Here is a 12,929-nt window from a genome sequence, read left to right as displayed (position 1 = left end):
CTTAGGTGTCTAAGTCCCCATTTTCAAAAGTGTTTTAAGAGCCTAAATCACTTAAGAGTTTTTGAAAATTTTAATCCTTTTCTACACTAGACTTTTTTCTTAAAATTTCCCAGTGATGCAGCTTGACCATTGGTATCAATAATGCAATTGTTACTATAGCCAAGCACCGAGGCCAGCATAGAGATAAGCCACAGAAAAACAAAATTTGAAAGTATCATTTTGACTAATTCGGAATCACATAAAGGCGGATGCCTTGCCATCCCTGTACTTCAGACTCATTGCAGTTGCCGCAATGCAGGTGCTCAGTAGCAACGTGTTTCTTTTCAATATCTCTCAATTGTCAACATAGCTTTAGCCCACTCTACGCAAGTCAGTTTATGATGACCTGTCATATGTTATGTTACATTGTCTCCCACAGTGATGGATGGAGGCCACATGAGGTGGCAAGCAAAGTTTCACTATGAGCCTGATCCTGAAGCCAATGGGGGCTGAGGGTGCTCAGCAACTTGAGTTCAAGCTCTGTGTGTGGCACAAAGCTCTATGAAGTACTCTACCTAAATCTTTCCAGAAGGATCTCCTAAGATAGCTATAAAAAAGAAGAAATATGAAAAAAAAAATCCACTTTTAGTATTACAGAACTAATTTAACACTAAAAGCCATTCATTTGAAAGACATGCTTTTAAGACCAACATCCACTTACTTTTACTGCAGCCAAATAGGTTGTGGACGTCCAAATTACTAGCATTGGGAACACAGTTGTCACATTTCAAGCCAGTTACAAATTGTTTACAAACACATTGTCCAGTAACAGGATGACAAGTCCCATTAATGACTCCTGAAGGATGACAATTACAATGCTGACATCTATAAACAAAAACAAACCGAAAAAGTAATCAAAGCACATTAACACTTCAGTTAGACACAGTAGGGTTTTATTTAGTGGCTTCTTTTGTCTTACATAATTCAGAATTATAATTAAACAGCTTAGTGGACAGAGGTGCAGTAAAAAATGTAAATACTTGGATCTATTTAAAAAAATAAAATGCAGCTTAAAAATTTGCAAGTTATCTATTTCATACTGTTTTAATAAATACTCAAAATAAGCATTTGAAATCTGAGCATTAGATGAAATTTATGCTAAATTGGATAAAGAAAATGGTTTAGATTTAAAAATGTGTTAATATAGAATTGATCCGTACACAGAGTGCATGCATCACAGTACTGATTAATAAACCTATTATTGGTCCAATCCTACAACCCTTATTCACACAAAATATTCCTTACTCACAAAAATAGTGCAACTGAAGTCAAAATATTTATCTGGCCTGCTTTATGTATGAGAGAGATCTTCAGGATTTATTCAGATCCTGAAGATTCTAAGCTTTCATCAAAGAAAAAAGTTTCTTGCCCACAGAGGCAATAGATAGGGATGCAAATGCAAAATAAATAAAAGAGGAAAGATCCAAAGACTGGGAAGAAGGAGAAAAACAGAAAGGAGGATAGAGTAGGAAGAGAAAGGTCAGAAATACCACTGGTCATAATGGGGAGCACATTTCCCCCACTATGTGATATTGAAATTGACAATAAGGTACTTAAATAAATTATAATAATTAAAAGTTTAACTACTACACAAAGGTCCACATGCTAACCTTCATCCTTTGTGCAAACCTCTCATTGGCATCAGTGAAATATCCTCAGTGAATTGAGATATTTGATCCTAAATCTATATGCTGGCTCAAGGACTATAATTAAAAATGGAATTTGCTCCTCTCCACAGTATATATTTGAAAACCCTGTTAAACAAGGGTTTTTGCAATTGATATATATATTTTTCCCCAGTGGCACCAAATTATATCATCACTACCAAAATCAGTTAAAAATATAAGGTCTGTGATTCTCAATAATGGACTTATCCACGTAACAGACAATGGTTTGTCTTTGAGTGAACAACTTACAACACATTGCCAATTCTCTGAGTCATGCCACCACCTCAGTGTAGAGTTTAATAATAGCAAATAAACCACAATTAACTTTTCTGCTCTAATTTTCTAATCTCACATTTGTACCTCAATGGACGGAACAAATGTTTAAAAAACCATGGGCCAAATCCCTGGCTGCAATTCATTACCATACAGTACAAATCAGGAAGGGGAGCCACAAAAGTATTGTGAAACTCAGTTTGCACTCACCTAAACCTGAACTGGCTGTGCAACGGTCCTGTCCTCTGGCATAAATGAGAGCAGCCTGAAGGCAGCTCTAAATTACACCAGGTGCCAACAGTTGCAAGAGGACAATTAAATAACAGTCAGGGACTTGAAGGCTATATGGAAGATTCAGTTATGTTTCCTTTGTTCTGGTAGGACACCTGTGCTAGCCTGGGAAGGTTTCCTACACTTAAACTGATCTTCCCCAGACTGGTTACACTGGCTCTGTGGCCAGATCTCACTGGTTGTGCAATATAAAGTGAATGCATCCTATTCAAGATTCAATCCCGTATTTCCACTTCTCTTTTCTTTATTCCCTCTCTCAGACACACCTGTAGGTCAAATAATGCTGAGTTCATCTACACTTTAGGATGATAAAAGCAAAGGAGAAAAAAACAACTTTTTTCACATTGGAGTACTAAGATCCAGGTCAATAATCAGTGAAATAGACATTAAATGTGACAGATTTTTAAACAAGTTTAAGAGAACTATTCACATACATTTTTTTGCCCATCGCAGAGCTCTGTTTGTTAGAGTTCTTTTACTCCACTGCAACTCTTGCTGTGTGATCTCCTGAGTAATCATTCAACACCCTTAAAAAGGCTGATAAAAGCTAAAGCTGCAAAATAAGCTGCAAATTTGTTTTATGGACTAATATCCCTTTGGGAATAAATAAAATACATTCTCTCCTGGAAGCCACTATACTGTAGTTTGCTCTCTTTTATAGTCAAGAGAAAAGGGCAATTTTTTCAAACAACTGTATTAAGTCCTTTCATCTGTAGACAGTGCATCCAAATCCCCCTTCAAATAGAGGTTTTGTTTAGACTATTTAAATGTCATGGTTTAGTTAGAGATAAAAAAGAAGATAGTGTATTGATAGGAAAATAATTCTATTTTATTATTTCATAATTTCATTACATGCTGCTATTTAGTGTGTATAGTTTGTGGGGCGTTTTAATGCAAGTGTCTCAGTACATAAATAATGAGAGACTTCTCTTAGTACTATACTATTGTATAGTACTGGACCTCTCATGAATAAGGGTCCCCTGAGTATTTCAGTTTTCATTATCATTCACTCATGAAACAATCAAATTAGTTTTAGATACAGTACATTTACAGTCCCTTACAGTTGTCTGGGTGGGTGTGTTTGTTTTGTTTTTTGCCTGAAGTACTTATTTTGTCTTCTAGCCAACATATAGAAATATCTATTTAACTTTATTAACGTAGGCCCCGATCCTGTAAACACTAATGTATGAGTTATCCTATTGACTTCAGTGGGACTACTCACGGTTATTTCCAGGATCAGAGTCTTCATTAGTATTCTAAATAGTGAAATCAATACATTTTATTATTTTAAAAGTTTACTGTACATTTGTGAAGTCAATATTTTTATGCCACTAAGGACTTTTATGGTAAATAAACAAACATTCCTTGAAACTTTCCAGCCACACAAGCAATATTTTCAACATTCTGGAGGACTGTTAATAAAATAAATTAGAAGCTTATGTTATTTTTTAAACGCTACCTTCCCAAGACATTTTAAATCAAACATATTTCACATTTATTAAAACAGAATTACACATAATCAAAGAAAAAAGACTTAAAACATGGAAAGAGAAATACCAAGCCAAGATGAATTGCAATATTGATTTTGCAAAGATAAATGGTTTTTGTAATATTAATATAGAGAAACCTTTATTACATTGACTCTCTAGGTGCAGTTAGAGCCTCTCCAGCAATCTGTTTAAAATCTTAATTTTTCATCCTTATGGGAAAACCTCACTTGCTAAGTGGATTTCATAAACAGTAATCTGTCAAGAGATATATATATAGATAAACAATTTGTAATGTTCATTGACCAGTTCATTATAGTAAACAATACAGAAGTAAGGCTTATCTAATCTCCACCAATGTTCATGACCATTAGGGGTTCTGTTTGAATCACTGTAAAATCCTGGAGTCTAAAATTCCTCCTACCCTGCAGGGAATTTTCTACTTTGCAAGCTGAATTCCACTGAATAATACTCCATGTTCCTGCAAGGTTGGTGGAATTTTAAGGCCTCATGACTCTGTCTCTGCATATCACAGAATAGCAACAGAAAAATGGCAGAAGTCAACACAGCTCTGGCATTTAGATTATGGGCGGCTAGTATTCTTTGCTTGATTGGTTTAGTAATCTCAAAATTTCTAGAAAGGGACAGAGAATGCTTAAATCAGTGTGGAATTTGCAAAAAAAATGGCAAATCGCTCCTTTTTAAAAAGTCTTAAAATTTGCAAAAACTGAATGAAAACAGATAGGCAAATATGGCTACAGATGATCACTTTTAATAGAGAAACCCTCCTGAAGAGGAGAAGGAACATTACCCAACATATAGTGGAACCATCATGGATCTACTACACAGGAGGATCCAGATCTCCCAGACACTACAAAGCCAAGCTCTATGGTGGCTCTCTCCATAGGCCTGTTCAGGGATTATGGGAGTCCCAGGCATAGCTGATAGGTCCACAAACTCTTTTGGTCTACTGGCCTCAAGTACAGCTGGGTGCACAGCAGCAGCCACAGACTTTCTGTAGATGTTCTGTTGCCTGGATCTAAGCTTGGTATGGGATTCTGTACTTCCCTTTCTCTGCGTTCCCCATATAAAACCGGATTACTTTGGCTCTACACATGGGGGGCAGGGAGATGCTCCCTGTGAAGAAGTGTGTCTGAAGGGATAGGAGGGGGAGTGAAGGGAAGTACTGAGATTCGGGGCTGGGGGGGCACCAACCAGCTCCAGGTTGGGAAAGAGGGCTCCCTGGGTTTCCTACCTGCTCCCAGACTATTCCAGCCCAACTGGGTTCCACTCCTTGCCCCACCCATCCCCCCTGGGTCATGCAGGAGTTTACACAGAGGTGACGCCAGGGCTGGCTCCAGGTTTTTTGCTGCCCCAAGCAAAAAAAATAAAAAGTCGGGGTGCCGCCCCCCCACCAAAAAAAAAAAAAAAAAAAAAAAGGGCCGGAGTGCCACCCCTTCAAAAGTGCCGCCCCAAGCACATGCTTGGGACACTGGTGCCTAGAGCCGGCCCTGGGTGAAGCCCCCACAATATTTCCATTACAGGGGTGCTAGACCCCCTAGCCCTCCTGGTTCCAGTACCCCTGCACAAAGGATAAGCATTCCACTGTAAATTACCAAAAAGCCCAACGCTGGAATTCTTTGTTGTGAGGTAAAATGGAGGCCTCGTGGGATTAAGAACAAGAAGAATCTTAAATGGTTTTCTAATAAAGTCAGATAACAAATGCTTGCGTCAACGGGAGATTAAATCCATATTCCTGGTCATGACTATGACACTGGCATTGTCTAACTCTGTCACCGTTAACAACAGAACTGTATAATTATAAATAGCCAAGAGGATATTACCAAACATGAAGCCAAACAAACACGAGAGTCTTTACTTAATGCACTACTGCAAGGAAGGCACACAAATATTACCATGAAGAGTGTGGTATCAGAACTTGAGGAGAACAGAACAGAAGCCTACCCATTGGTGGCACAAGTCAACAGCGTACATTGTCTTTTGCCTAATATATAATTGATTGACAATTTATGGAAGCAAAAAAAGAGAGGTAGAGTGTTCAAGCTCAGTCTGGATTCAAATCCCAGTTTTGTAAGAAAGCACCTTTAGGATAGTAGTAACCAAAACTCTGGGATCCAGACATTCTCAGATTAAGTTCTTTGAGATATGGATTCAGATATGAATTTGGTAGTTTGAGCCCATCTCTTGGGCACAAAAGGCATTGCTTACCAGACAGAAATTGTGAACCTTTTCACATCCTGTTTGGAACTCAAAGTCAAATCCTATTTCAAACTAAAGAATAAGGAAGATGAATTTAGAAGGAAACTTAATATTACATTATTTTTATCCCTTACCATCAAGAGTGACAGGAAGTGAAACAGAAAATCCCCATTCTTACAGATTCCAAGACTGCCATTAACAGATACTTCTATGACCCGCAACACTAAAAAAATCCCCTGCCTAATGATAACAATAATATAAAAGTTAAAGTGAAAAAATCTACAATGTCAAGTACACTCAGGAAGACATATACACTCACGTTCTAGGATCAGGATATATTTATTCCCCTTTTCACTCAAGGCTAGTATGGGGATTTCATATCACTTTCATTTAAGTCTATTTTTTAAAAAATATAAATATTAAATGTAGCAAAATACTTTACAATCATATGGTCTGCAGGAAAATGTGATAATATGAGTGCCTGTGAAATCTTACTGGACAACATGTAAAAAGGAAATTGAGATTGTGGGGATTAGACAAGCAAAAGAAGAAGCTGCAAGAGAAAGATAGAGCAATAGACAGAATAACAATACATCACCTACTGATGTACCTCAGACATTCAAGGAAGTATATTCACACTATTTTAGTGTGCATAAAGGCTCTAGGCTACATTAGATACAAAATTTTCCCTGCACCACAAAATTAGGGTGCTGATAGAGACAATCCACTCCTCTAGGACTACAGATTTTGGAAATAGAAAAGTCTGTCATTAAATAATCCATTCTCTGCAAATTTTACATTTTCTGTTATTGTTAATAGAAAATATGAGGGCATCAAATTTTTGCCACCCTTCTCCGGTGAAATTTCATTTTCACTGAAATTTTCCCACCCAGTGTTAATTATTGATAAGAACAGCATGTAAACTTTTTTCCAAGTATCACACCAAATACCTGAATAGTTGATTATTTCAGATATAGAATAATGGTAATAAGACAATCCTCAAACCATTATAAACATGAGACATAGCTTATAAGGTTTTAATTATGCTTCCACTGAAGTCAATGGCAAAACTTCCATTGACTTCAGTGGGTGTGGGAATGAGTCCTGTGTAAATCTGGACATGTGTACAAATTTCAGTGGAAGACTGTTTTCAATAGATGGCCTTTTCTTTTATTGTTACTAAAGATTTTAAAGTTAGTTGGTGTGAGGAAATATGAAGAAGAAATTTGAAATAAACTGTATTGATAAAAACAAACGAACAAAACAAATACTTACCTCCCTGAATCAGAATCAAATCCAAAATAAAGTTCTCTGCAGCGGTCACATCTCTGTCCAGTTATGGAAGCATCTTGGCAAACACATTGGCCAGTTAGACTATTACAGATCTGATTCACTGAACCAGTTATGTGGCATAAACAAGGCAAGCAGCCAGAAGCACGGTATGGAGATATGTAATAACCTAGCAAAGATAAATTGGTGAACAAATACACATTTTAACAAACTTGCAGAAAAAGCAATACAAACAGAAGAATATCATTTTGTGCATTCATATTTAGCAATTTAATAATATACCCACTACCACCTAACAAACCTAGTTCATATACACACCCCAACACCTACAAATCTATGCAGTCATTTTGTGGAGCAGGGTGTCTAAGCCCATTCAATGGCATTTTCGGAAGCTGTTATCTATTCTCTACTTGCCAACTCTGATTTTCTATTCTGAATCCCGCAAATCATCTTCTTAGGCAGAGCAGGAGAAAAAAAACAGGACAACAGTCCCACAGGTATCAGGCAGTGGGGGAAGCAAAGATCCCACTGCATGGGAGGCACTAATGAATGCAACACAGACTGCAGGAACATGCACATAATGCCATGCAAGATCAGAGCTGTGGTTCATCTAGTCCAGGATCCTGTCTCTGATAATACCGGTACCAGTCACTTCCAAAGGAAATACAAGAAAATGATATGTCCTCACTGGAAAAGTTCCTTTCTAAAATCTTCTAGGTAAGTGGTAGGTTTATGCCCCAAAACCATCCTATTTAACATTGTGAGGCCAATGTTCCTATTATCCACATAAATATCTAAATACTTTATTTTTTACCTCTACTAACCTCTGCACTTTGTGGCAATGACTGCACCTTTAAGTAGAGGGTATTTGGCTGGCTGGCCGAATGAAGGGAAAAGTGCTTTATGGCTGGGGGGAGTGGAAAAGGAAAACGGCTGCAAAAATGGACTGAGTGCAGTTGGGATTTTTTTGCCTTCTCCACAGCAGGTTCAGGAAGGGCTTTGTTCATGCATGGCATGAAGGGCGATAGGCTATATGTCGCAACTCATTATTTAAGTGGATGTCCATAGGAAAGTTATAGAGTGACCAGATAAATGGCTTGGAAAAGGATTTAAAAAGGTGTCAGTTAAAGAAACGAATGGGGAGGGGGGACTCCTATGATTGGTATGGCAGGGAGCCAACCCCCCCCCCCCATTCTTAACCCTCCTACAAGGGGGGGGTGGGGGTGGATGGCAAAGTCCCAGCAATGAATTTGCTGGAGGGACCTGGATGGAAAAAGAGGGGGAGCTGGTGGAAGCCCCCCAGGGTAATTACAGAATAAACAGGGGGTTACCTGCATTGTACACTTTTATCTGCCAGGTAGTCCCAGACATCTAATAATAAAGTTGCGGCCTGATTAAACCCATATTAAATGTCTCCTGTCCTTCTTTCGGTATTGTCAGAGAATGAGTTCAACAGGTTGATTAGTTTTTGTGTAAAAAGGTTTCTTTTCTCTATTTTAAAATGGTTGCTTTCAGTTTTGTCCCCCATCCCCTTGTTCTTATATTATGGAAAAGGATATAGAGAAGCATCCGGTTGACCCTCACTTCCTCACTCATTATGTGGTATACCTCTACCATGTCCTCTTATCAATATCTCCTTATATAAAAGTCTATCCAGATCTCTAATCATTTTCGTCACCCACCTCTGAATCTCTTATTCCTACTAAATCTTTTTGACATGGACCAGAGCTGAATACTGAACTCAAGTAAAGTAGTACCACACATGTAGTAGTAGGATTTTATGTTTGTATTTTATATAATTTAGTATAAAAATAAAGAATAACAATGTAGCATGCATTAAATGTATTGGTGTATGATTTAATCACATCCTGCCAGCCACCCTTTTTGAATAGCAGAAAGGAATGGCCTAATGGGCCATTGGTAGAAATGCATCAGCCGGAATCTGTGTCTGAGCTGATTTCAAGGCAGTAACAGACCTTTTAGGGCCACCACTTTGTTGTAGGTTTAGCATTTTAAAATAAGTAAAAGAACGCAATGCTTGTTTTTCTCTTGCATTGCAATTTGATGTTCCTATTCAAACGCTCTGTGTAAATCAATTCTATTTTGTGCGTGAATGAGGAATGGGTGTGTTAGAAAATAAGTGTAAATGCCATTACCGGACCAAATGTTCTAGGGAGGAACCGAGGACAGACGCAAGGGCGCCAGAAGATTACAACATGCCCCTATTAAAATGTCAAAAACCGGCAAATTAACAACTCTAAAAATAAGACAGGCACCTATCAATGGGAACAAGATAGCTCTGATCAAAACCAGCATGGGGTAACTCCCTAAAAAAATTAAACAAAATAAAAAAAACAAGCACTCATCAAACAACAATTAATTACAGTATGATGGTGCAAAACTCATTGGTCCCAATAAAAAATTAATCACTACATAAACAGGGTGCCTTGCCATGAAACTTTGGGTTCGTCTTGCCAAGAATTCCCCAGAGCATCGTGTCGCGACCGACGGAACCCGTCTCCTACCTACCCGTGATCAACCTAGCTGGCCACTAGATTGATCCGACTCTGGACTGGTAACTATAACATCGACTGGCAGGACAGAGGGGGTGTATATGTATGTATGTGATTGAATGAAGATGCTAATTGTTGTATCTTCAATAAATGCAGTGTATTGCCTTTTTCCCTGAAAAAGATCCCATGTGCTTCTTATAAGCATAACATTATTTCCTCTCTCATTTCTTATACACGCTAACATTATTTTAGCAGGGGGTGGGTTGCCCCACTGTGCATTTAGCAGAGGTTCACGTTTAAGTTGCCCCGGCCTTTTTCTCTGAGTGATAATAGTTAATTTAGAATCTAGTAGTGTGTATGAGTAGTTCAAATTATTTCTTCCAATATGCATTACTTGGCACTTGCCAACAATGAATTTCATCTATTGTGCTGCCCGTTCTCTTTGCTTTGTGGTGTCTTCCTGGAGTTCTTGTCTAGTCCTGACATATCTACTTTAATTGCATGTCACCACAATGTTTACCCCTCGCCCCAACCATTAATAAATATATTAAATAAAGCCAGTTCTAATATAAGAATGCCACCTAACCCTATATAGCACTTTTCATCCATACATCTCAAAGTGCTTTACAAAAATAGAATATTTTGGTGGGAGGGGGCATCTCTTTGTCAACATTTTTCTATTATTCCTTATGGTATGACTCACAATGACTGAGAAGAATTTTCCCTTCCTCTCATACACTCTTGCAGCATTCTCATAGACCTCTTAGTCACTTTTCCTCCCTGATTATATAAAGTTCAGTAAGCTTCTCTTCTTTAGTCATGTTCTTCAGTTGCTGAATCTTTTTTAGTTGTCCATTAACTCTCCTTCTAACTTTCTGATGTCCTGTTCTATAATGAAGGGCCCAAAATTGCATTGTAATATGCTATCTAACCAAGGCATTATTTCCTTTGTCTTACAAGCGATACCTTTATATATACACCCCCAGGGTGGAATTGTCTTTCTTTGCAGCAATGTTGTGCTGTGAGCTCATATCCAAAATAGCAAAAGAACTAAACAAATTGAAAACATTAGAATTTTACTGCTCAAGTCTTTGTTCAAGTTTAGCTTCTGGTCCTCAGTGAGATAAATCTCAAGTGGACAGTCAAGTGATATCAGTCTCCAGTTAACACACATTCGCATCATAAAACAACCATACTGTTGGCACTTTATTCCAGAGAGGCCCAGAACTGAGCCATCACGGAGACTGAATATCTTGAAGTTATTAGTGAGGCAGCATGTATTATCTCATACTGCAGTTGCGTGTACAGTATAGTACCTGTCCTGTACATAAATAGAGGAGCCATTTCCCAGCAATGTCACTCTCGAGCACAATGAACAGCTCAACTGCAAGAGTATAGCTGGAAGATAGGAAACAAGTTTAACCCTACACCTCATGCAAAAGGTCAGTGCACCTTGGTAGGTATCTGATTTATAATCTGCTGAGAAAGTACTAAACATTAATATTAGGCAGACCCTAGTGCAATCAAGAGAAAGACAGACCCATATCCACTAGTGAATTAGCATAAAATTGACAAGTAACAAAGGACAGAAACAGATAAATGAGTAAGTCTAAAGTATTATAATGAATCTCAACTGAGCTGACTTGCTCATAGGAACATCTTTTATTATAATTGTTACAGCAGCAAACGCTATAGTTAAGGTTACCATTTTAGGGCCAGATCCTAAATCTGGAAGTCAATAAAGCTATGCCAATTTAGAGCAGGTAAGGATCTGGCACTATATCTCTGTTATTAATCATTTATAAACTTTTTACCATGGTGACACTTCAAAGTCCCTCAAAGCATCAGATTTTCTTTTTTAAAAGTATTTTAAAAACAAGAATGTAAATCTAGGAGGTGGGGGAATGGACGAAAAAAACTGACTCATAAACAGGACTATTTGAAAAAGATTTTTTCTTCTTCTGAATATACACAGTAAGGCCTAAATCTTCAAACGTGACTTTCAGTTTTGGGTGCCTGTGTTTCTGGATACCCAATTAGAGACAGGTAGGGGAGGCTGATTTTAAGAAAGTGGTCAGTGCCTGCTCTCTGAAAATTAGGACCATTTGAAGTGCTTCAATATGGGCACCCAGAAGTCACTTTTGAAAAATGTAGTCCTAGATCATCAAAAAACAAGACAGAAGAGGCATCAAATTGCAAACTGATATTGCACATGTTGGGCTAAGCACTATCCTGGCCAGCATGGCAAGAGAATAGGAATGCAACAGAAATCCTGACAGTCAGACCAGAATTCCTTGCTAGTGACAAAGGCAGCATACTGTGCGAGTATTTTGCTTCACCGCACAGCGGGAGCAGAATAGATCCCTGTCTGTGCTACTAGTGGCAGCACCTAACCATGGCACACTGTATATGCTCGTCAGTTGCAATGGCAAGGTAGGAAGGGATCTCATTGAGATACTCTCCCCTTCCACTAATGCAATGACTATTAATTGTGGGATGGGGAGATGGGAAGGGGAGGGACAGAGAATGGGGAAAAAATACAATAATGAAGGAAGTTTTTTTTTTTAAAATCCCTCAACATATCAACAGCTGGGGGACCTCTAGCCCCAGTGAATTGCATCATCCCCTTTCAGTCCTACCTTGCATCAGGAGGTTCTCTCTATCCAATGTTCCCTGATATCTAGTCTTGAGAGACTGTAACAGCCCACTAATTGCCCAAAACATTTGTAATATGCAGAATCCATTAGTCTCCTAGTAGTCTTGTGCAGCATCTCATGGCATTCATCCATCTGTTGCTAACCAGAAACAGTAGTTTTGAGGAGAGGCTTTAAGAAATGGCTGCTTGGGATTTATAGTCAGTTTTCTCCAAACTAGCTGAAGTGTCTAGTTCCAGCGACTTAGGACTGAAGTCCCATTTCAAATGTGAGAGAGGCTCCTAAAGTTACTTAGGCACTTTTGAAAATGTGTCATTGGCACGTCTGAAAATTTTATCTCAAGTCAAAGTCTGAGGGCTAGTCTACACTAGAAGCGCAACGTTGGTGCAGCTGCTCTGATGCAGCTGTGCCGCGTCCAGTGAAGACGCTCTATGCCGACGTGAGAGAGTTCTCCTGTTGGCATAATTACTCCACCTCTGCGAAAGGTGGAAGCTA

The 12,929-nt window shown here is 38.5% G+C and overlaps 1 protein-coding gene across 1 annotated transcript in view; it reads right to left on the bottom strand.

The window, feature by feature from the left end:
* USH2A (usherin) overlaps positions 1–12,929 on the bottom strand; it is a 558,238-nt gene that overhangs the window by 449,565 nt on the left and 95,744 nt on the right. The window contains exons 13-14 of the mRNA XM_026657662.2: positions 7,253–7,436; positions 701–864 (exon numbers count right to left, since the gene is read on the bottom strand). Of these exons, the coding sequence (XP_026513447.1) occupies positions 701–864; positions 7,253–7,436 (348 nt within the window). The remainder of the gene's footprint in view (positions 1–700; positions 865–7,252; positions 7,437–12,929) is intronic.

The sequence above is a fragment of the Terrapene carolina genome, unplaced genomic scaffold (genome assembly GCF_002925995.2).
Source record: "Terrapene carolina triunguis isolate 2854851 unplaced genomic scaffold, T_m_triunguis-2.0 Scaffold262, whole genome shotgun sequence".
Lineage (NCBI taxonomy): Eukaryota > Metazoa > Chordata > Testudines > Emydidae > Terrapene > Terrapene triunguis.
The sequence above is the reverse complement of the archived record's forward strand: the minus strand, read 5'-3'. Positions and strand labels throughout refer to the sequence as shown.